At 46.5% G+C, this 24,697-nt stretch overlaps 1 protein-coding gene and 1 long non-coding RNA gene across 8 annotated transcripts in view; one reads left to right on the top strand and one right to left on the bottom strand.

The window, feature by feature from the left end:
• Nucleotides 1-363: 363 nt before the first annotated feature.
• On the bottom strand, nt 364-2,801 carry LOC125336354. The gene is made up of 2 exons (XR_007207731.1): nt 1,185-2,801; nt 364-622 (listed from the first exon to the last, which is right to left on the bottom strand). It is a non-coding gene; the product is annotated as an uncharacterized LOC125336354 (long non-coding RNA).
• Nucleotides 2,802-3,291: 490 nt separating this feature from the next.
• CUX1 (cut like homeobox 1) overlaps nt 3,292-24,697 on the top strand; it is a 270,416-nt gene continuing 249,010 nt past the window's right edge. For 6 of the 7 annotated variants that reach the window (XM_048324800.1, XM_048324798.1, XM_048324799.1 and 3 more), the window contains exon 1: nt 3,292-3,441. In XM_048324800.1, coding sequence (XP_048180757.1) covers nt 3,379-3,441 — 63 coding nt within the window. In that variant the 5' untranslated portion in view covers nt 3,292-3,378. Of the gene's footprint in view, nt 3,442-4,614; nt 4,837-24,697 lie in introns of those variants that run through there. The other variant, XM_048324794.1, reaches the window with a different exon arrangement.

The raw sequence follows: 24,697 nt of genomic DNA, 5'->3' as shown, positions 1-24,697 counted from the left end.
TCAGTATTCCAGATGATGACATGAAGCATAACAAGAGCAATTGCCTGTGATGGCCCAAAGTGCAAATATGTTCATTAAAGAGCTGTATCAGTGAGATTTTATGACATTAATAAGTAACAAATTTTAATGTGATTTTCACCCAATTCCTAAAAAGAAATTTGTACAACATACTTACAAATATTTTGGATGTATCAAGCATTACTAGTTACTGCCATCATTTTAGATTTAAACTTCAAATCCACTGTGCTTCCTTTTTCAGTACTCTATTAGAGCCTGTTGAAAGAAGTTAGCATTTACACAGATCAAGTCTAACTTTAGAAAAACCTTCCTCAAATGAACAGATGAGAATGATTCTTCAAAACATAATAACCAAAGAAAATTTTATTCTAACCATCTTCTTGCCAGGGTGCACCCAATTTTTCAAGCTCCCTCTCCCATCATACACAGGTACATTTCAGCAGGAACACAAAGCACATTATCGCTTGCTCCAAGCAGCTCTGTAGCCTGCAGGATCTTTGCAGAATCCAGCCCGAAGAAATGCAGCACTTTGAGAAAACAGAGCTGTCAAGCAAGATTTCCTTGGGCTTGCTGCCACACAAAATGGCAAACGAGGGACTTGATCCTGCATGGAAGACAATAGGAATTATAGGTGCTCAGTGTTTGTCTTCCGGCAGAGTTAAGGTTTCTCAGTAATTCCCCAAATCACCCGTACTGCTTTATACTTATCCAAAATTACATAGCTAAAAGCTTTGGTATGTAGCCACAGAGCTTTTATTTCAAATTGGCAATAATGTAACTTCTGCAAAAAAAAAGACTACAATAATGTTAAAAATATCATAAAATGTTATTTATATCAGGATACATTTGTTACCCCATATGACAATCACTCATATTTCTTGACAGATATAAACCTCCGCTTAACACATTAGTATCATAAATATTACCAGATATAACACTGTAATTTAATACCTACCAAATGTATTTTAAAATATTACTCAATTTAAAACTTTGGATTTTAACCAGATGTGTTTCCAGAAAATGATTCAGGTCAGATGCTTTTTTCTTTTCCCTTTTCTGTGCGCGCGCGTTCAAAGCGGAGCGTTCCTATGTGATTTATTGTGCCATGACTGTGTGCCCCGAACCTAAAACAGCACCACGATACTTCATCCTTGAGGCTTACACACCTGCAGTCCAAACTAACAAGAGAAAACATCTACATGGCACGGCAGGAGCCTTTGAAATGTCTTTTTGCAGTTGCCTGGACACAGAACAGACTGGTAGAACAGGGAGGCAGCGGAGAAAGGGTGAAGACAGGAACTCCAGCCTCTTTCATCTAGAAAGGGGGGACCATGGAGAGATTAGAGGAAAGGATTTTGATTAGATCACTGGAATGTGAAATGATGCTTCCCAGGATTAAAATCCTATTTTAGAGCTACCAAACCGGTTACGGCGTTAGTCAGAATTTGGAGGCTCATGCAGCTCCATCCCTGCTCCATCCCCGGCTGTCGCTCCAAGCACCCCGCACCCTTCCCCAGAGCTGGGGGGACCCCAGCCAGGCACCCCAAACTTCTCCAGCATCATCCCAGCAAGGAGCTGTCTTCCCTCAAACCACAGCACATGTGGGGGAGAAGGAGTTTCCTTCTCCAAGGGCATCCCTGGGTCCAGCCCCACAGCAGTCGTGTGATGGCTCTTGGATTTCGGTTTCATTGGGCCCCCAGTTTAGATCACCGTGTAGAGATCTGACATTTTCATAACCAAATGCCATTAGTTTTTTTCCCAGTACAGCCAACCAACAATCTGAAGGTCTGTAGTCGTCGGGCTGATCATTACGTGGAACCCATTAACATAAAACCCGCCATCGCAATTAGTATCTTTGTAAGCAGCCGCCTCAGCAAAAAGTGGAAATGGAGGCTGAAATGATGGTGCTCTTCCAAAGGAGGCCGGCAGCAGATTGGGAAATAATCTGTGGCAATTGCTCTGCCGCCGTCTCTGCCGTAACTTCTCCAAAGACAGGCAGAGCCATTTCCAAGCAGTCAGCCCACGGACTTGAGCGAGCACTAAATTCACTCAGTGATCAAATACAATTTGAGAAAAAATCTACAATCACTCACTTGGGGGGGAAGAGATATTTTCCTTTTACAGATGAAGTGCAAAACAGCAAAAGTAGCTGTATTTGGAAAAATACCGTGCAGCTTACTGATTCCAGAGAGGACAGGTACAGACTGTAGGTTTGCCCATTTCCCAGTAAAAACAGGGAATGCTTTCGAAGGGGGCAAGGTATCTGCAGCCTGTTTGTGTACACTGGTTTGTTTTGTTAGGAGATGAGCTTGTTAAAATGTTCTGTGCTTTTCAGGAAGGGAACAAGGAAAATGTTCGTATTTATAGCAACATTATTGTTTAGAACAAAATAAGTTATTTCATCCTTTTAATCTCCGTTTCTATGGATATCCTGCGCGGGGTTGGGATCTGATTTTCCAACCTCCGTGCGATCCGTCCCCCCTGGGCAGCGGCCGGCGACACCGGCCCCGGCAGGGAGCGCCTGTCCCCGCTAAAGAAATCCCGTTCCAAGCGCTCCCGGACCGCCCCGGACACCGGGAACCCGCTGCCCCCGATGCACTTTTTCATTGTTGTTTCCCCTAAACTCTCTGCACTTGGCTAATTTTAGCCCCGCGGCTCCCCGAGCGGGCTCCCCCCCCCCGCCGCCGCTTCGGGCACCATTTGCCGGGCGATGCGCCGCCGTGAACCCGCACCGCGCCCGCGGGGGCTCCGCACCCTCCCGCACCGCGCGGCCGTCCCCGCACCGCCCCGCATCCTCCCGGCCCGGCATGCCCGCACTGCCCGGCCCCGCACTGCCCGGCTGGCCCCGTATCCCCCCCCCCCCCCCCCCCCCCGCAGCGCCCGGCCGTGTCCGCATCCCCCCGGCCCCGTATCCCCCCGCACCGCACCGCTGTCCCCGCGTTCCCCCGCCCCGCGCGGCTGTCCCCGCATCCCCCCGCACGGCGCGGCCGCGCTCTGCGCGCTTTTCTCCGCATCCCCCGCGCTGCCGGCGCCGCCCCCGCGTGTCCCGGGTCCCCCCCTGGCGCGGGTCCCCGCGGGCGCGGGGCGGGGGGTGCGGGGTCGCCGTGAGCGCGCGGGCGCGGCGCCCCTTCCCCCCCCCCCCCCGCGAGCGCGCGGGCTGAGTCCGTGTTCCGGGCGGGCTCCAGGCCGGGATTTGGGCGCTCCCTGCCCGCCTCCCTCCCCCTTGCCCCCCCGCCCCTCCTCCCCCCCTCCCGCCGGCTCCCTCCCTCTCTCCCTCCCTCCCTCCCCCTCCCTCCCGGCTCCTGAACTCCAGCCCCTCTCTCTCTATCAGCCGCTCACTCTGTCTCAATATGTCTCAAGATGGCGGCCAATGTGGGATCGATGTTTCAATATTGGAAGCGCTTTGATTTACAGCAGCTGCAGGTCAGGCTCCCCCGCTCGCCGCACCGGCCGGGCCGCGCCGCCGGACCCCCCCCCTCCCTCCCTTCTCCGCCTTCCCTCGGGCCCGGCCTCCCCCTCCTCCTCCCGCTGCCGGCCCGCGCCGCCTAAAGGGAACCCCCCGCTCCGCCCGGCCGCGGCGCTCCGCTCCCTCCGCCCCCCCCGCCATCGATCACCGGCCCCATCGGAAATTGATCCTCTTTGTTCAATTCATCGATCAGCCCAAGATGGCGCCGGAGCCGCCGCTGCCGGGGCCGCCGCCGCTTCGCCCGCTCCGTCCCGGGCTGCTCTTTCCCCGCTCCGCGCTCCCCCCCGGCGGCGGGGCCGTGCGGGGCGGCGGGCGCGGCGGGACTCCCGGCGGCCGCCGCTCATCCCCCGCCCGCCTCCTGCCTCTCCCTCCCCGCCGCTTGCCCCCTTCGCGCCGCCGCGTCCCCGCCGCTTTTCCTCCGCCGGGAGCCGGGGAAAGTTTACCGAGTGCTGGGACTTTGTGTGGGGGCGCCGGGCGGGCTGGCGGTGCAGGCGCGGAGCGGCGGGGGCTGGGGGCGCTGTGGTGCCGGCCGGGCGGGCGGGCGCTCCCCGCCGCCGCCGCCGCGGGGTGCCGGCCCTCGCTCCGCTCCGCTCCGCCGGGCGCGGGGCTCCGGCCGCCGCCCTGCGACCGCCGCGGGCACCGCGCCGGGCCGCGAGGGGAGGGGACGCGGGGGGATCCGCCGGGAGGGAGGGAGCGAGGGAGCGGCGGAGGGTCCCGCGGGGTGGGAAGGGGCGAGCGCCCGGTGCGCGGAGAGGGGGGCTCGGGAGGGCAGCGGCAGCGCCGAGTGCGGGGAGGGGCGCGGGGGCATCCCGGCCGGCGGGGGCATCGCGGCGCATCTCCCCGCGGCGACGGGAGGGCACGTTACATAATTCACGGGCTCTCCAGCCTCTCCTGCTGTCCAGGATCTGACAGATGAGCGGAATATTGATGCTTTACTGTGCTGGCTCGGGAGAGCCCAGAAGTGCCGTTTCCTGCGAAGGGAAGTCCTCGCAGACCGGCCTCCCTCCCCCTGCCCCGGGGGAGCGTCCCTGGGGGAATTGCGGCCCCACGTTTTAATTGAGTTGCCGGGGTACAGATAAGGCCGGGGCGGGCGGGGGGGTTGTCAGACGCTGTATCGGTGCTGCTCCCGCCGTGAATGGGGTTGCAACACGCGCGTCTCCCAGTTGATTGGCGCAGGAAGGCGCTGCCCTGCCTCTCCAAACCCGCCGCTGCCTCCCGTTTAAATAAATTGGCTCGAAAGCCGGCGGCTGCCCACCCTGGCCCCCGTGGAGGCGGCGTTGGAGCCGGCCGGAGGCTGCGGCAGGCGGAGGGATGGTGCGCTGATGCTGGGCAGAACCGCATTCCCGCTGGAGGTGAGGGGATGCTGGCGAGGGGCTGGCAGCGGGACCCGGGTCCTGCCGCCCTCCCTTCCCCTCGGCCGGGCGTGCGGGAGCGATGCTAAAAATCCCACCCCAGCAGCCCCCGAAACGGGAAGTGCTGCGTGGGATCTGTGCTAGGAGGCTGGTCCCTTCCGACTTTCAGGTGCATTAGGAGGTGGGGTAAAGTAGCGTTTCGTTTCAGGTTTCTGTGTCGTCTTCCACCCCCTTTCGCGTTTTATTATTTCTTTTAAAGGTTTTGGATTAAGGTAGACTTGGCTGAACTTTGCTAACTTGAAAGGGTTCTTAATAGTGACCCGGAATACCTACAGGAATACAGAAAATGAGATCCAGATGTAGAATTGTATAAAATAAAATGGATTAAATTAAGATGTAGTTAAACAAGGTCTGACATCTCTAATTGTGGACTTTTGCTTTTGCCTCTGTGTACGTGTGGCTGTACCTGCTTAGCATAGGAAAATAAACGCTCCGAACATCGCTGCTGTGGCGTTACTTTTAACGGTGAACAAGTCTAAATATTGCCTGTAAAAATAAAGCCTTCAGAAATGCTTATTGATTAAAACATATTATGCTAAAGTATCTATCATGTAAATTAAATTCTAAAATGTAATGAACACAGCCAAATGGCATTTTGATAGATTGTTCTATTCTGTTTTTAGTAAAAAATAGCTCACTTTTATCATAATTTAATTTCTGTGCATACTGTAAAACCTGTTGTGGAGTATCACTGTACAAACCTTAATCTCGTTTTTGCAGACTAAATGTGACAGTCTGACTTGAACAGCTTGTAGCTTCTCCTTTGAAGCATTCTGGTAACGCCAGCTTAGACTTGTTTGAACAATATTCATTACCTGCTTTTGAGAACTGGTGATTATTTATCCCCGCTGCGGATTGAGGCTGTTCACCTGTTGGCAGGTTCACCAGGCAGTCTGTGAGCACCACAGAGTTTGTTAACTTTGCACGCAGCCTGTCTGCAGAGAGTCCTGGAGTGACCAGGAAGGGAAGAGAATACCTTCCTCCATATGCAGAATAGTTAATTTGTTTCAAATTAGCTTTTTATTTTTTTTTTACCCACCCATCTGCACGAAGAGGTAGTGTAATATTTACTCCCACTTGCAGATGAGGCAATGTGCTATAAAAACTATCGTTACCGGGGATGAAGTTGAGTCCCACAGAATTGTCCGTGCCTCCCTCTATCCCCGTCCTGCACTTGTACTGACGTATTTCGAGCGTGGAATTGTAGAAAATAAAAATACTTCCGTGTACGCTCTGTTCCAGCACGAAAGCCTGGAGGATTTATGCTTAACACAATTGCACCTGAGCCCTGTGAACTCCAGCTCATGTAGCTCAGGGTGTGCTGGCTCTCTCTGTGCAGGAGAAAGTTGTGAGGAGCTGGGACTGGGCAGTCCCGGATCGCTGGCAGCGAGCGCCGCGTACCCAGCTGCTCCCAACTTCCTCTTCCACCTTCTGTTGGAAGGAGACGTTTAACTGTTGATGAGCTTCGACCTGCCTTGTGATATTAAGCAGCAGATTTCTCCAGATTGTATCAATATTAATTAAAAACAGAGCCAGGAACAGTTTAGGGTCTGACTTTTTAAATTATTTATTTCCTCATGCTAAATAACCCCTTGTTTATAGGGAAAGGTATTTCAAGTGTTGGAGACAGGATTAAATAATTCAGAACTTGGATTAAAGAACAAAAAGGTCTGTTCACAAATGGAATATGAGATGCAAAAATGGCAGCTTCCTACAGGTATCAAACGGGGCTCTGCACTTGAGACTGTACCTGCGAGGCACGCAGCTGAACATTAACCCTTTTCTGTAGTAAAGCTTGGCATGATTCCTAAAGAAATTGTGGAGTTGGCATGGCATTGCTGCCTCAGTTTGCCATGCGGTGGTAGATGGACCCATGTTTGATGGGGAGGGAATTGCAGTGCTCAGAGAAAACAGACCCTCGCAAACAGCGAATATTGTGGCAGTAAATGCAAATGAAATCACTGGAGAAATGCTGCTGCCCTTGAGTTAAAGCTGCACATCCCATTTGGTAGCAGTTGTATGATTGGAATCAGTTCAGCGGCGTGAAGGTAACCTGCTGTTCCGTGGTCCTGGTTTGTTTGTAGTTTTTGATGTCACCATCACCTTCACTCTGAAAACAACCTTTTTCTGGAGAACAGGAAAAGGAGCTTCGTGTTCCCGTGGGCACAGCATGCAGCTCTCCTTGACAGCTTGCTTAGTATTTCTGAATATGTGTGTATGTATCAGTATCAGAGGAGGCAGCTGGTCTCTCTGACCAGCAGGAGTAAGTCTAGCTTGAGCCACAGCTCTGAGTTGGATCTCAGGACAAATGGAAGAAGTTAATACCCTTTGAAAACTTAACAAACTATCTGTAGTTATTTTGACAGTAAACACAAGTCTCAAAATGTCATTGTAGCTTTTTAAGACAGGCTCACATACTGGTAAAAAGTACAGTTTCTTACTGCTTTTGAGCAGAATGGCAGAACTCGTTACCGTCAAGCTGGGGAGTGGAAATCTAAAGGCAAATCTTGCTAATGTGTTCATTTTTAAAAATCTTATCCTGGTAATGCATCATATATGATTAAAGTAAGGATGGAGTATTAGTTCTGTGCAGGCTGTGACTAATTGTTTAAGGTAAACCATTGATCTTATAAAATCTGCACCAAAATCTGGAAAAACTAAGTTGTAATGAGTAGCTTTCAAAAATGGAAGTCTTTCTGTTACTGAATTAGAAACAGGTGGAGTTGTTGGCGTCTTTTAGTTGCGTCTGGTGGTACCAGAGCACAGATTGATTTGTGAAGGAGTTCATATGCTTCATCAGAAGTGGAATTAGTGATCAGGTCTGAGTGTTTAATTTTATGTACCTGTGCAGGTCACTGTAGAATTGTTTCTGTCCTAAAAGTAGTCAGTACTTTTCTGTTTATAATGGTAGTTGAATGTGGGTATGGAGAAGAGTGTCCAGCTGCTATGCACACTTTCTGCTCCCCTCACCTGCTCGGAGAGCTGTGGTGAAAGCAGCTGGGAATTCCTGCAGGAAGATGCAATACAGAGAAGGGAGGGATGGCCAAGCCAGGGCACTGCTGCCAAGATACTCCGAGAGCAATCACTGCTTCCCTGCAGCAGGAAAGCTTTGGCAGCTTGTGGTCAGGGTGATGTTCCTGGACACCCACCACACCTGACATACCAGAAGAAAGGCCCTTGATGCACTTCTAGCTCAAGAACTTGTCTTTCATAGGATTTCTCGAGTCCTGTTCCTTGGAAGGAAATCTCTGGGAGCTTTTCTAGCCCTTGTTCTGTTCCTGCAATGAAATAATGCCATCAGAAATGTGGCAGAATCAGTGCATGTTTCGGTCACTCTGCTCTAATGCCGAGTTTGTGGTTAATTGGATGATGCATTGAGAAGTGCAATAGGCAGGATTTGGGATGTGGTAGTGGTTGGGAGTTTTCTGAAAAAAAATTGTGCTGGTTGGCTGTGTCTAACAATACCAAATAAGTAATGGGTGAAACATTTGCTGGAGAAGAAATTACATGCAGTCTGAAATTCCAGTGAACAGTTATTCTTTATTTGCAAGCTGATTTGTAATGCAAAAAGTGGATGTAGAAAAATGCATAATCCACAGTTTCAGTTTGATCACACCGAGGCTGAGAATAAAGGCAGTTTATTTATTGGGGAGAGAACAGTCACATATGTGGATGATTAGTATATTTTAAGGCACCAAGCAGGCAGTGTGTTGCAGCAGTGTGCACTGGCTTGTAGTCTTTCTATGTAAGCAGGGTGGTAAGTTCCCATCTTGCCTATCCAGGTATTTCCTGCACATGTGCTTGGTTCTTTCCCATATACTTTGTGGGAAGGCCTTAAAAATACAATGTTTTCTGGACTGGAAATACAGTGACAATGGTCCAGCTTTGCTGGAATGGGGGAGTGGAGAGAAAGATGCGGGGATGAGAGGGAGAAAGCTGAAATGGGATTGTTTGCCCAAGACAAGGAGTGTTGGGAGAAGACTTTGTACTGGAGTGCTCACACATGGAGTTGAATGTACTAGGAAAGATGAGAGAGACTTAGACTTCACAGTCAGGAATAGTGTCCTTAAATTAGTGAACATAAGATAAATCCTACTCATTTTGTGACATAGGTTCTCAGCTTGTTTTTGTTGTCTCTGGTTTGACAAGGCAAATCAGTGATTTCTACCTTTATTGGCAGCTATAATGAAGAAAATACAGGCTATTGCACTGGTTGGATTGTGAAGAACATGGAATGCAGACAGGTTGTTGGATATTAGGCTTTTATAAAAGATTAAACACAATTGGGTGTAGGTTGTTGGATGTAACAAAGGTCTCCACTGCTGTCCTACAGTACTTGTATTTCCAGGAAAGCAGTAGGCAGTAAGGAATTTGCATTAGATCCACCACTGTACCCTGGTTGTGCTTCTCTGTCTAGCAAGACACAGCACTTCTTTCTGCACTGTTACTTGGTCCCTCCTGTGACTGAGCAGAGTTAAACATTGACCCTGAATAAAGGTAATTCTTGGTATGAAAGTGCTAAAGCTGGGAGGTGCCTGACAGTTCCCTGTGCGTGTGTTACAGCAGGCAGGGCTTTGAAGCTGGAGCGTGTCACACTCATGTCTAACAGCTTTTTGCCTCCCTGGCAATTCACTTGCCCCCTTGCCTTGCAATAATTTGATTTCTTTGTCGGCAGTTGGGGTAATAAGGAAGTTTCTGTGAGGGCTGGAGCTGTGCTGCCTTTCCCGGGGAGCAGGGAAGGCAGCTGGGGTGGTGCTTATCCTCCTCCTGTGGCTCATGGACTACAGTGATCTGCTCTGGGAAGACAGAGGTGAAGATTACTCATTCTTTGAAAGGCTCAAAAGCAGATGCACAGAAGTATTTTAAGCTGCTGTGTTTAGATGCTTTAAATTCCCACATGTCTTTGTGTCTCTGGTTGTGAGCATTTTGAGGCGGGTAGGGATGTAGGCCATGGCTGTCTCGGAGGTTTTTCAGAGGAGTTCATACATCAGAGCTGAGCAGATCCTGTGGTTCTGTTCTTTTGTGTGGAAAGGTACCTTAGTGAATGAGCAAGCCTGGAGATTGCAGCATTTGGAGTGCCAGGACAAGTTTTCTGTGAATGATAAGAAAATTTAGGCTAAAATATGGGTAAATGGCTGCATGAATTCCACAGGAGTGTGACCATTCCTCTTGCTGAATCCAGAGATCTTGTATAGGTGAGCCCAGGTATGCATTGCACACGGGTATTCAGGTGAGACCAAACCATGGTCTGATTCCTGCAAACATTTTATCACATCCCTTGAGCTGTGGAGGTGGGATGGTCCAGTGCTGCTGCTTTATCACGTCACTGTGGGATTGCTTTTATGGGCTTGGGGAGGGTGTGTGCAGGAGCAGTTCTGACACATTGCAGAGGTCTTTCCTTGCTGAGAAATGTTGGCTTCTGTCTGTGGCTCACGTGTGTCAGGCTGAGGGCACTAATGTCAGAGGGAAGTAAAAATAAAAACAAGTGGTGTGGGGGAAGTGACACTGTTTAAAGGAGTGGAGGGGGTAGAGGGAAGTGGTGAAGAAAGGAAGGAGGTAAGGAGTGAGCATAAACTTAGGACTTGGAAATGAAACTTCTTGCAGTACAGTTGGGAGAAGAGAGCTTATTTTAGCCTTTATAGAAATATTGGGCAGTGCACTGGGCACTGTGGTGGGTCTCCCAGCAAATGCCTGGCTGTAGTGTTGCCACCAAATCCACCTCACCTGCACTTGCTGACCTCATGAAAGGATCAGCTGGGGTTTGCCACCAGGCTGTCCTTGTGGAAACATCCTGGGAAAATTTGTACATGAGATACTGAGGTGATGGTGTGACTTCAGAGTGCACTGACAGATTCTTAGCGTTGCCCTGTGACAACCAGGGTTTGTGTTTCCTGGTAGCTTTCTAACCAGATGCATGGTATTTTCAGGTATGATGAATAGGAGAAGCATTCTCATTGTTCTTCCTGAAAAATAAAAGGGGGGGAGGGCAAAAAAAACCCAGGGAATTTCATAGCTTTTGACATTTTTTTCTTTTTTTTAAATGAAGACTCAGACTAGATATATCTTAGATGGCAAAAGCTTGTATGTTTTGAGTGGAAATGCCCTGGCTTATTCCTGTAGGAACAAAACTGTGAAGCCAAAAGGGAGTGCTGCAGATGAGATGCAGTGGAAGTTTGATGGGTTAAGTCTTGCTCCTTCTGCTCTCGCTGGTATCTCTGCTAGGTGTTTGTGGTTTCATGGTGTTGCTGAACCAATATTCTAAAGAAAATAAAAGATTTCTCTTACCAAAGAGCTGAAGCTGGTGTGTTTTGCCCATCCAATATCTCTGTACTGTGAGCACTCACTTGGGGCAGTGGTGCTGAGTGGGGCTGGTGCTGACACCCAGAGCCTTGGACTGCTTCAGATTCGGTGTGAGCGCAGTCAGGAGTTGGCAGGGACTCTCAAACGAGTTGGGAGTTGCAATCTCATTGTCAGGAGCTGCCCCATCCCCATTCCTGGCTCCAGCCCTCAACATGTCCTCACCTCCACTGGTTTGTTTCTCCATCTGGGAAACACAGATGACGCTGCCAGCCCCTCTTTGAGGTACAAGACTGTGAGTTAGCAGTTACTGTTGGTTTTTGCTGCTGCTTAATAGTGTCTTGTGGATAAACAAGACTCAGTGGTTATGTTTTCTGCACCTTTGTTCTCAATATTTTAAATGGCTCAATCAGAGAATATGCTGGTGCTGATTTGTAGGTGCTTTTCAGGCTGTTGCAGAGAACAATTTCTACAGAAATGAGTGAGAAAAAAGAACTGAGTTGTTGGTTGTCCTAGACGAATATTGAGAATGATTGGTACTAAATCACTGGAAAAAATGTTTCTTGCAGTTGGTTATAAGGTTATAATCTAGAGTTACTCATACATAGACACACTCTTACTTTAAAACATACCTCCCTGTTGTTTGGTGTAATGTACAATTTATCAGGTTTCCCTTCAGATTTCTCTGTATATTGAAGGCTGCTTAAAATTTACATTATAGGCAGCCAGCAATATGAATGTTGAATTAAAAATTCAGCAGTTTGTGGTTGCATCATTTCAAAGTGCAGCCCACGGTTTGAAAAAGCTCCCTGTTTCAGCAGGACAGGCCAGCCTCCTTGCCAGCCAAGGGCAAGGAGGATCTTCCATCCCAAGCCATGCTCTGGTGGTTTTAAGGACAGTAACTGGGAGCCTTTGAGCCCTCTGGATGGCCGAAGAGAGGAGAGAGAGGAGATGTGCGGAGCAGTCCTTATGTGAAGTGTTGGACCTGTACTTGAAGGCTGAAATTCATTATTCACCAAAGACACAGCATGGGGTAGCTCGAAACTTTTTCTTACATCAACTTTTCTCTTTTATCCAAATTACCCAGGTTTTGTAGTATATATACCTGCTCCAGCTGTCAGTGGGGTTGGAGGCTGTGCTTTAGATGGGCTGCTTGTGCCATCAGGAATATCCATCTCCTGCCCGTGTCCTGCACCGCGCTGGGGCTGCGGGGCTGTGCTCCCAGCTCCGTGACCTTGGCACAGGTGGATAAACTTTATCCCTGTTCAGCACAACACCCAGTGAGCATTCCTGCATGTGTTGAATTTTTAAGACGTGTGTAGTCAGAGTTTCTGGCTGAACCTGGGTGGAAGGAGCTGCCCTTTCTAGCCCTGCCCAGGGTTAAGTTGTGAGCAAAGATGAATCGCTCCATCCTAGTCCAGCAGCCTCTCGTCTTTGCCTTTATCTCATGTTTCTAATCAGCTCCATTCTTTTTCTTGTTATTTCATTGATGTGACACAGAAATGTTGTCGCAGTAGCTCAATAAAATTTATACTTGTGTCTTGTCTGTAATTATTTTTCATTTTATTTTTTATTGGGTGTTTACACGTTTTATTGCATGTTCACGTCAAAGTAAATTTGTATCATGTTGTCACTTAAAGATGTTTGCTTCATTTTCATCCATAAATAAAATGTACCCTTTGTCTAGGATCTGAAACATGAGAATGTTAATTTTGTCAGTGAACTACATATCTGTTTTTCTGTTGCAGATTTGTGTGTGTTAATATTGATAGAACTCAGCTTCGGTTTGGTATGTCTGGTATGAGCATAGTTGCTTTTCTAATATTAATTGTGGGGATGGGATAATATTAAACATTTAAAAACATGGAGCCAGTAGTCTTGCAATTGATTTTCTGTGGAGAGACTTCTGTGCTGAGTTGTTTACACAGTTGTAACCTTAGTTTCTTTTAGGTGAGTGCAAGAAGTGTTTCACGGATTTAAAAAATACAGTTGAGTGCACTGGTTTCTCCTCCACCCCCTTCTTCCAGCTCTGCCCTGCCTCTTTCAGGAGCTCTAGTTTTCTTTTGCTTATAGGTTTCTGCACATTTTTTTTTTGGCATGGAGTCTTGCTTTTGAAATTCTTGGGATGTTGGAAAAGGGCAGCTTGCTAATATTGTGTTCTCAGCTCATCTCTCTGCTGCTGTTCACAACACCCTGCCTGTTTTCTCAGGAAAATGTACTTTATACTCCTAATTACCCCTTGAAACTCAGAATATCTTTTTTTCATTCCTTCCAAAAGTGAGTGGATACTTGTGGCTATGTAGGGGTGAGCTCAGGGAGTGCTGTGCTCTTGCTTCCCAGGATGAAGCAGACAGTAAGGAGGGAGGAATTGTTCTATAAGAATTTATTCTGTACTTTGTAAGAATTTTATTTTTGTATTTTCCTGATGAAGAAAAACTTTTTTTTGCTGTGAGTTCTGATCCTGTGAGACTCTGGGTGCCATCAGTGCTACTGGCAGTCCTTAACCCCTGCAGGACTGGGGATTAATTCCCTCGTTTAGGTCAGGATATGAATCAAATTAAACTGTCTTACTAAGCCATGCTCTCAGTTTTATGTCCAAAACTTGGTTTGTTGTTTCCATGCTCGTGAGGAGGAGGTGGTTTCAGGCTTCTTTTTAAGTGCAGACAGAGCTTTGGTCAGTCCCATGGCTGGAAAGTTTTAATGTAAAAGCAGAGTTCTTCTGTACAGCTTGTGATACACATTCTTCTCTTTGTGAGGCCTTTGCCGTGCTCCAGGCCATCAGCTGGTGAGACCAGGACTGTGTGGGATTTTTTCTTGGAGTGATGTGTTAAATACAGCACAAATGATTAAAACATCACACACACTGTGCTGTGATCAGCTTGGTTTAGACGATAAATTAAAATCTGTTAGCATCTGAGATGTTCTGGCATATCCTGAGAATAGTTAGTTCTTTAATATGCCAAGCTAAGTAAAACTTGATTAGTGTCACTATCTGGGATTTTCTGTCCTGTAAATAGAACTTGAAGTCTAAAATTGGAACTGTGAAAACCTACTTTAACTGGGATTAGAAGAAGAATTTAGTAGTTCAGATTGATTTCAGGATCTTAGAAAGTGGTCACTGTGCCCCAGAGCTGTTGTACGTGCCATCGTTTTAAAAATTAACTTCACTGCAGGGGCTAAAATGTTAGTTTGGGACTGCAGCACGCTCTGCTTGTCCATCCAGCACAGGCTGCAGGGGTTGGAAAAGTGCTTTCCATGCTTGGCTGCTGCCTGTGTGCCAAAGGTTGTTGTGTCTCCAGGTCCTGGCTTTGCACTCCTGACACTCGGCTGGTGAAAGGTGATGGCAGGCAGGAATTAGGGTTAGAGCCTTTCTTCTGGAGCACACATACTGGTGTGAAAGGTCCTGATACCAGGAGATGATGGCTCTGAGTGTTAGTTTTCATTTCTGGGTGCACTTTGGTCTTGTGCATGAGGTGGATGCGATGGGAGCTGGTGAGCCAGTGGGAATGCCTGGTGTGGGAGAGCGCAGCCACTGCTGCTGGGCTGCGATCCAGTGCTCTTGCCTTGCTTCCAGGGATGTCATGGCAGTCACACTTCATAGTGTTTTGTGCCCTATTTATTTGCTGTTATCATTTTACCAACCAGTTGTGAAGTTAATTTCAGTGGTAAGAAATATTCATTCCATATCTAGTTCCCCCTTTTTTTTTTTTTTAAAGTTGTTGGTTGGCAGCAGCCCCTTTGTACGGTGTCTTGATTGTCAGCTCTTCATTATAAATTTACTTTCTAAATGCTGTCTTAAGGGCTGACACTTTGTTTGTTTAACTGTCAGTTACACTACTTGGGAGACCTAATAAAAGCCTCTCAGATCTTCCTATTGAATTAGGCCACCCTTTACCACCCCAGTGACTGATATAAAACAACTGCAGGAGTCTCTTTCCCTGTCTATCCCATTTTTGCTGGAACCCTGCTTCGGGTGTCTTCTGATCCTGTCCTCACTGTGACAGTTGTTCTCTGGTAAAAGGTCACTGTCGTGTTTTAATTGGATTTTTCAGTTGCAAGGAATATAAAAATATAAGTTTATTAATAGAGTGGCTTTGATCTTGACGGATTCCAAAACATTTGCTGCATTGCATGTACAGGAATGGTTTAGTTTTACTGCTCGTTCAGGGATAATCAATTTTGTCGTGGAGCATGGAAAGCTGCGTGTTCTTCCTGGGAGGTCGGGGGGAAACAGGGAAATCTGGGAAGGCAGAATGTTGTTCCCCTTCTGAAATTTCCCCAGGATACAGCATTGAATTGTGGTGCTGTCAGAGATGCCAAAGGATCTTTCATAAGTTGTTTTGGTTTTGTTTTTTCGTCTGAAATCTTTGAAAAAGGTCACGGGCAAGAGACAATTAAAGAAACACTTAACTGACCTTGTTAGTGTATTTTTGTGGAATTATTGTGCTTTACAGCTATTGCTGCTTTACCCAGATGGTTATTGCTGGTTTCCATCTGTTCGTTAAGGAAAAGTAAAGACAGAAAACGGCAGCTTTAACTGGGTTTTTGAGCAGAACTTCCAGGTTTTATTTCTTCTTTGACCACGTCAGGTTAATGTGTTGGGTGAGAGTGCTGCGGTTTCAAGGCGAAGAGATCAAAGTGGGAGCTTGTCTGCTCAATATGGGTCACGACAGCAGCTTCCTGTGTTTCGGGCACCCTTTTCTTTGAACAGTCCTCAGGTATGAAGTGTGATATCACCCTGGCAGGGGGCCAGGCCTAGGGAAAGACTCTGACCAAGGCTGACATTAGGGAAACCATTTAAGCGTTTGTGGCCAGAAGGATCCTCAGCTCATATTGCTGCTTATTCCCAGTTTAACCTCAGGGCTCTCTGTATGACTTCATAGTGCCCCAGTGGAGTTTGTGCTGGTTTTACTAAAATCTGCTCCCTTAAAGGTTAAAAACTTTAAAATCTTCAAAGCTTGGAGGTGTGAGAGCTTCCTGCTGGCACTGATGTAGGTGAGCTGACACCAGTTTTAGTGTTCTTGTGCTCAGGGTGATCTTCCATGTCTCAATTCGTGAAGAATGGTGGGAGAAGGAGCCCCAGAGAGGCCAAGAGCATGATCTGGATTTTCACCTGATGATGAACAAAGCAAAATGATAAACTTCTTCCAAGTCCCATCATCCTGCTCGTGGCACTAAGAGTTTTTCTTTACCTGACTCTTTTCTTTGAGCTGGTGGATGATTTCTCACAGAGCTGCTTTCAGGCACCAGAAATTTCAGGTGGGATGGAAAAAGGAAGCTGTCTGGAGGGAGAGCTGTTTGCAGGGGTCCTGAGCAGGGTACACAACAGTGGTTTTATTTCCCCAACTCCTTTGCCAGTTGCTCAACCAGATGTCCTCAGTAGTTTGTGCTGTAAGATGTTAAGTAATTAGATCATTCACATTCTAGTTAAACATAATTAAAGCCCTGTGTAAACTGAGTGAAGCTGACAGGTTTTATAGGTTGGTCAGAGCAAAAATATCAGATGATATAGCTCAGCATTAATACAAAAAGATTTAAGCCTCCTTGCCCTCAAATAAAGAGGTGTTTAGTCTTCAAATTTAATCCTTAATTAGAACTACAATTTGTGGAACATACTAAAAATGTTTTCAGGATCTTGGAAGCCTCACTCAAAAGTGCTTCCATGTAGAGCTTGCTGGTTTCTTCTGTACCTCTGAATTTGAAATAGAGAACTTACTTGGCAGTTGTTATGTCAAGTTAAACAGAGAACAGAATTTTGCAATTTTTTTCCTGTAGTTTAGGTTAGTGGGTAAGTCAGTTGCAGTGGTACTCCTTGACTTGGGAAGGGTTGGAACAAGTAGCACTATCTCCAGGTGCCTTTCCCAGTGTGGAGCTAGCTGATTTGCCTTTTAGGATCATCTGGGTGTAGCACAGGCTGTGTGAGGTGCCCTGGTTTCCAGCAGTGGCTTCCAACCCACTGCAAGCTGGGTTCACGAGCATCACGTTCCCTTGGTTATTGTTAAATAGCAGAACTGGAGAGAATCACCGTGTCATGCCACCGTGTCTGCAGGTACTGCAGAGTAAAAGAGCAAATGTAAGATTGTGAGCACGGGGCTGAAACATGCATTCCATGTTCCAGCCTTTGATATTGTTGTTTTATTGCAACACTTTGAAGCTAATCTCCATTATTTCTCTCCCTCGTTTTACAGATATGACACATTATTTTGTTGTTTGTTTGCTGGCAGGCGAAACATATTTTCTGAAGGAAAGTGTTAACAGATCCGCTGATAAAATGTCTGTCTTCTAAAAACTGTCTGAAGACAAATTGAGTATTTGTCTACATGTGCTGTTCACACTGCTGTACCAAACAAATTAACAAGATGATTCTTGTCTTTTCTAGGATGTAAACTTTCTTTTCCAATGTTGTAGGAGCCCAAAGTTGTGAACTAGACCCAAGGTGATCCTTGTTCTGCTGAGTGCTCTGAAAGCTGATTGTCACTTTACTGTAGCTAATAAAGAAATTTAGGTACAGAACATCCACAGGGAAGTTATGTAGGAAAATTCACATTTGGCTAGTAAAGGGGATTTAGCTGTTCAACTTAGTTAAAAAAAGAAAAATCAGAAAGAAGAAAGCTGCAGTTATTTCTTGGCAATCCTAAATGATGAAGTTGTCTTGCTGGGTACTGAAAACAGCTCCTTTGCATGCACTGCAGTGTTATTTCATGCAATAACTTCCCACGTCCCCTCCAGCCTCTCCCACCACACTTAGTTATGTCACTGGTGTGATGCTCCGAGCCTTGCTGTCCTGGCTGGAATCTCGAGCCTGTTTCCAAGCTTGTATTTCTCACTTGGCAGCACATGCTGCGGCTGGTGGGCAATCTGCCGTATCCCTTTTTTGTCAAACATCGGAGTTGGTGTCTGACACTGAATCTGAGAAGAAGAACGGGGAGAGTGAAATGTACAGCGGAACTGGAGAGGTCTGCTGGGTGTCTCTGCATGTTTCTGTGGTTATTGCATATGATTGATTCCCAGTTCTTGTGGTGACAGAATGACAGGGATTCTGCTCTTTCCTTTCATATTTTAAGTGATTTGCATGACCTGGTAAGAAGCAAATTTTCAGCTACTTTTTTTTAATCAGGTGCTTATCTGCTTACAGGTGAAAAACTCCATTTCATGAAAATCCCCTAAAGTTCTACAGAGACAAAACAGTTCTGTCAAGGTGTGTGTACGTGTGTGTGTGTTTGTGTAAACATGCAAGCTCACACAAGCGCAATCTCCTTTCTGGATCAGCTCCCACCATGCAAAATACAAACCTGAAAGGGCTATAATTGATTACGTGCAATAGGAGACAAGCAACCAAGATTTTGGGAGAGGGCAGGGTGTGGTCCAGATCTGGCAAAACATTTAAGAACTGAACATTATTTTTTCAAAGGTAGGGAAACTTTAAAACATTGGTCCAAGAGTTAAGACTGGTTGGGAGAAGGAAAAGAGTACAGTAAACTGAGACATCGTCTTTGTAGGGGGAGGTGTTGGGGGAGGAATTGGGAAGAAAGAACACGCAAGTTTAGGTTAGTACATGTTCATGTTCTTCTGGTTTTTTAACTTCATTTGTTTCCCTGGCAGATGTCCCATGGCTTTGAGGCCTTTGTCTGTGTGAGAGAGAACATGAAGGAGGGCTTGGCAGGACGCTTGGGGTTGTGTGGAATAGCTGGTAGTCATATTTATAGTTGGTGTTGTCTCTTGGCTTGTGCAACTTTGATAACCAGCAATCGTTCTGTAAAGTTATGTGTTGTGTTGGCAAGTCATCTCTCCCTGGGTTCCCTCCACCAATTCTGCACTGTAGATATGGCTCATGTAGAAGTTTTTGTAAGGTCTGAATAGGGCTTGTCACATCTACGACTTTACTTTTTGTATACACCTCCCATTAGACTGTCTTTTCAAACTTCTTCATGCAACACAAGAAATTACATGCAACCCTGCTTAACTGAGTCGGAAACAAACAACATTTTAAAAGTGATCTAGCAGTCCCTAAGTGATAAGATTTTTTGGAGCTTTGTATCTTTTATTTGTGTATATATATATATATATATATATATATATGCTGCATCCTCCTTTGGAGGCATTTCATTCATTTTGCAATGATTGTTGTACCTCAGTATTTTATACTGTATTCTTTTGACTTGCCAAATTTCACAGTGGACTTGTTCTTGCAGCCTCTACATTCTGCAGGGAAAGAGGAGCAATATTTGTCTGCTGTGCGAGTTTGAACCTTCTGGTCGCCTTTTGCTTTCTCTGTGTTTGTGGCTCTAAATAGATTTATAACTCTGCAGCTTTATGCCTTTAAAACACCTGCTGTAATTGCCTAGAAATATCCTCCATGTCAGCCTTTATTGCTTACTGTGATTACGCTTCTGGTAACCAGGCTTTTTGGCAGACTCATAAAATAAGTTTCTCATAATAGGATTCCAAACGGAGTTAAACAATATGCATAGTTCAAAGTGAAAATATGTTTTATTGGGGAAAGGATATTATTTTGCTGTTCTTTGATACCTTTAATTTGACTCTTCAGAAGGTGCTTTGCATTGAGTGTATGCATAAGTTTAAAAAAATCATATGTGACCCATTTCATTGATGGAAGTGTGTGTGGGCCTGTGTATGGCAGGTCTAGAGGTAAGAAGAATGTGAAGGCAACTTCTTGAACCTGTGTACACTGTTTTTTTATCAGTTAGCAGAGTTTGTACATAAACTGTACACAAGGTTGAAAAAATGCTGCTTAATTTTTCTGATTTAACACCTAAGGGCTGTGTGAATGCTGAAAAAAAAATCCGTCATTAGAGGGTTGTACCTTCAGTTTAGGGCTGGTGTTTGCTTCCCAGCAAAGTGAGGGTCCTGTGAGGCTGTTGGAGGGGTGATGGATGAGCTTTCAGGATGTGGCAATGTGTTATATTTGCTAATTCTCCACACAGAAACTTACCACAGAGCTAGATACTCTCACAACAGCGACGGTAGAGAGGAAGGAAGATCCTCAGACAGTTGAACTTTGTATTGTGCTCCCTTGATCTTGATGTCTCCCCTGGCATCCTTCAGGTGGACATCAGAGGGTTGGGAAATTCTAGTTTAACATTGCAAATCAACCTAATGTATTAGTTCTTGTAAACTGTTTCTGGAGATTGCAGGATTGAGGAGGTGTTATTTATCATCACTTTTAGCTAAAGAGTTCCACCCATGCAAAATTCCTAGCGCTAAGAGAATTACACTCTTTGGTAGGCGGGTTGTTCTCAATATCTCAAGCAGAGGAAAAGGTGGTGAATAGTTATTTTTGGGCTCTTTTAAAATATGAAAATAAAATTACTGGGGTTAGCCAATGTTCTTTACATCAGCAACTTTATCCTCAAGGATATTTTGGCATTTTTGCCTTTGAAATTTAGGCTAGACTTCAAAGGATTGATGACATTTCCTGGGAGAGGTGGGGTGCTGTAGATTGGTGGAGGCTGGGGTTGGAGCAGAAGTAAATGAGCATGGGTCACTTGGTGCTGCTGGTGTCTCTCAAATGAAGGAAGCCAAGCCTTGTCTCACACTGGAGCAGGAGACCTTCCTAAAGCTGTGCCTCAGAAAATGCTGCTGAGGGTTCAGTTTGTGGTGCAGTTGCCTCTCACCTGACTCCTGGGGGGTTTTGGTGTGTTTGAATACGGCTGTGAACTCCTGCAGTCGTTCATGTGTGGTATGGGCTTGGTGACACCTTGTGCAGGTGCTTGGTGCTGTTGTGCAAAACCTGTTGGAGTGGTTTGAGCCATTTCGCTGCGGGACAGGGACAGTGGGAAGCTGAATTTCCTTTTTAGGAGTAGAGTTTATCGTACGGCATAAAATCAAACACTGTGGGATGGCAAAGGCTGTTTTTTAAACTAGTTGGCTTGTTGTAGCTGTGATAATCTGTGTTGATCAACCCTTTTGGTGTTTGCTACAAAATTTATTCTAAAAGGCATGGTAGCTCGTTCTCGTTGGTGGCGATCCAAATCGTCTCTGCTGCCAATCTTGGCACTGGTGCCAGTGGTTTGCTTTAGCTGATCTAAGAATATAATACAGATGGTTTGATACTCAGCATAGATATATACAGATGGCTTGAAACTTTTGGATTGCTTTATTTCATTCCATTGTTTCTTCTCGGTATATCAAGTATCTCTGGATATATATACATGTGTGAGATTATATATATGTGAGATATATATATATAGATATAATTGCTATTCTTAAAATAACCTGATCTGGTTTTGGTTCAGTTTGTGCCTGTCGTTGCTGTAAGAATTTGGCTGCTATTTTGTGCAAGTTCCATGTTCTGCGTGTCAGTACAGGTGTGCTTATTTATAATGCACAAGAATAATTCTGTCGAGTTGTTTGACCACCACACCTGTACATTCTCCAGTTACATGGGATGTAGAAAGCACATCCCAAAGAGAGAGCCTGTAGATCTAAAAATCCAAAGTTTGTGGTCACCAGCACTGACTTTGTTCAGTCTGTTGCTGACCCTGGCAGTGACATCTTTGCACTTGGAGCAGTGAGGTTTTAGCCCTGTGCAATAGTTCAGGCAGAGATCACTGAGCTCTGGCTGAAGGCTGGATAGTTTGTTTTCAGTGCTCATTACAGCCTGTTGATCTCTTTCCAGCAGAAATTTCTAGGTTGAAAGTTTTTCAGTTGTATACAGGTGTATGACATCAGTTGCCTGCTGGCAGGATAGGGTGTAAATAGAATTATGACAGCATAACTTGAGTGCTCTCTGTGCACACAATATATTGGTGTTCCAGCAGTTGATGCTGACACAGAGATTGCCTGGGCAAAGAGTAACAGTAGCCTCTGCTTTGATTCCTCCTGTATGGGAGATCCTCCTTCTGCAGGTTGGAGCATCAACAGCTCTGTCCTGTGCGTGGAGCTTGGGAGGTGGTTGTACACACTTACTTCTGAGCAGTGATTTACTTAGCTGCCTTCATAAGGCTGTTAAAGTGCTTAACAATGCAATTAATGTAATTTAAGGACAGTTAAAAGCACTAGTGGTTTTTTTCAACTTTAATTTTAAATGCTGAGGCAGATTAAGCAGTTTGAACAATGACATGATTCTGCTCTACAGCCACTGAGCGTATAAATAAAATATGCCCCAGTGCTTGGTGTTTTGAGTCCAAAACTTAGAGACCACTGAAATCAGTGATTATGGATATATTGCCTTGTTCTGGGATCATCAGACATCTGACAAGTTAAGTGTGATCAGTGCAAGTCAGTATTTAGATGGCAAATCTTTAATCAGTATTTCACTGCCGTAGGAAGTACTGATGGTGATTTCAACATGTATGTCTCTTGAGCTTGCTTCAGTTCCACCGCAGATGCTGGCTTGATGATAACTCCTGAGATGAGACATAAAATAGGTTTATGCATCTCTGAATGCTTCCTATTCCATGTGCATGGAGGCATTTTTCCAAATAGTCACACAGTTTTTTGTATGTGTAAATAGTTTGCTTTGCAGGCTTTTCCCCATACATTGCATCAATGCTTTAGTTAATACTCTTTATACAGTTCATACTCTTAATACAGAGAAGTTCATGTGTTACTAAACAGGAAGGAAATTTTGTAAGAATGCCCTCATGATGAAGCCGCCAGCAGAGTCCGTCATCCCCCTCTTCGGGACAAGGCAGTGGAACTCTGTTCCCTTGGGCACGAGAGGCCTGGCCCGTTCCATGGCTGCTGTGGAGCAGAACAGTTCCACCCTTGTTGATAAGAGAGATGTTGGCTGTCCATGGTGGTAACTTAGCAAGAGTGAAGAGGTACATAACTGCTCTCTGGGCAAATAAAAGCAGTAAGGGCAGGTGGGATGTTGTGGGAAGCAGTGTTTTACAGGGAAGGCAGTGGGGACACTCGTGCCTGAAGAAGGAGCTCACTGGAGGGATGTGTAGATTAAAGGGAAACATGAATTTAAAATGGAGTGTGGCTGTGTAAGAGCTTTGATGAAATGATCCTTTGCACTGTGAAAACAAAGACACCTAAATCGTACGTGGATGAGGCAGGGCCATTAGCTGACCTCAGAGTGCAGTTCTCCAAATTAATGGTCCTGGAGCAGCCAGCTGAGGTGATTTGGCTCTAAAAGTCAGATGGTTGGGAGCAATGTGTCTGGTGAAAGTGGCCTTAGCTTTTAGACATTTAAAATGTTTCAGTTAGTTTTGAAAAGATAGTTTGTCTTTGAAAAAAACAGGTGCCTGCATGATGTGTTTATTGGAACAGTCCTTTTCTACCAGCCTCAAGAACCTGAGTTCTGTTTCAGCCTTACTGAAGAAAAAATAGTTCTTAAAATTTATCTTCATCCTTCCTCAGGAAGGATAGAGCCTAACTGGGGTGTTTCCCAGAGAGCCGGTTTCGGAGTGCCTGACTGGTAATGATGAGTGACAGAATTAGCATAAATTCAGAGATACGGTTGGCTGGTGCCAACTGGCTGTGTGGGTATAAGAGTCGCTCTTGGGAGCAATGACAGAGCCTGATTTTTATCCCTCCCTCCCACCCCCCCACTTTCCCACCCAGAGTGCTGAATATCCAACTGGATATTAAATACTTGAAAATCAACCTACTTAGCAGCCTGGAGCAGGCTCCAGGGAGGAGGTTTGGAGAGGGAGGGCTTGTTTGGGGTGGCGTTGCACACGGGGTTCTCGCCGTGGGTAGTGCCGTGTGCCAGGGGTGTCCGGCAGCCGGGGCAGAGCGGAGGTGGCTGTCCCTGGTGGGTGCCTGGATGTCTGTCCCCAGCACCCCGAGCCCTGCGTGTTATACGATTCCTCAGCAAGGTTTGCTGCTGGTGGCTCCCGGCCAGCTTGTCATGTCAGTGTTGAAAACTCCGGAGCACTTCTCCAAACGCTTGGAACCTGTCTCGATCTGCCCCATAACCGCGGTGTCTCCGCGAGCTCCACACGCAGGGCAGGACGGCTCAGCTCTGCCGGGCTCCTGGCCACAACTGGCTGGCTCCTTGAGGCTGGGCCGGGTCATCCACCTGCCCTGGAAAGCCCAGGGTGTGGTGGAGGCCAGAGGAGCTGTTGGTGTGGCCACCCTGTGCTGGCTAGGCCAGGCAGGTGCCAGGCTTGTATCCCACACTGGGCAGGGGAGTGGAGCTCTCCGTGCCTGTTCTGCTCCCTGGGTTGCAGCCCTGGCCTGGGAGAAGTGGAGGCATGGACGAGGAGCTGGGGTGGTGGAAGGGGTCAGGAAGGGGCTTCCCTGGGGCTGCTTGAGCAAAAGGGGACCTGTCACTTGTCCCCAGGCTTGGAGGTGAAGGGTCACAGACACCTCCTCCCTCCTCACTGTCCCCTCAGGATGCCATGTACCAGATATTGATACCCATGTTTATAAAAACAAAATCAGAGATCGGATGCACCGCTTCATGGAGTTTTGGCTGTTTAGGAGTGACCATTCCCTGTTTTGCTGTCTCAATGTGTTTGGTACCCACCGTGTTGGGCTCCCATGTGTGTGCTGAAATAGTGAGGCTAGAAGATGGGAATTTTTGGAT

The sequence above is a fragment of the Corvus hawaiiensis genome, chromosome 20 (assembly GCF_020740725.1).
Source record: "Corvus hawaiiensis isolate bCorHaw1 chromosome 20, bCorHaw1.pri.cur, whole genome shotgun sequence".
NCBI classification, from domain to species: domain Eukaryota; kingdom Metazoa; phylum Chordata; class Aves; order Passeriformes; family Corvidae; genus Corvus; species Corvus hawaiiensis.
Note: the sequence above shows the minus strand (reverse complement) of the source record. Positions and strands in the feature narration are given on the sequence as shown.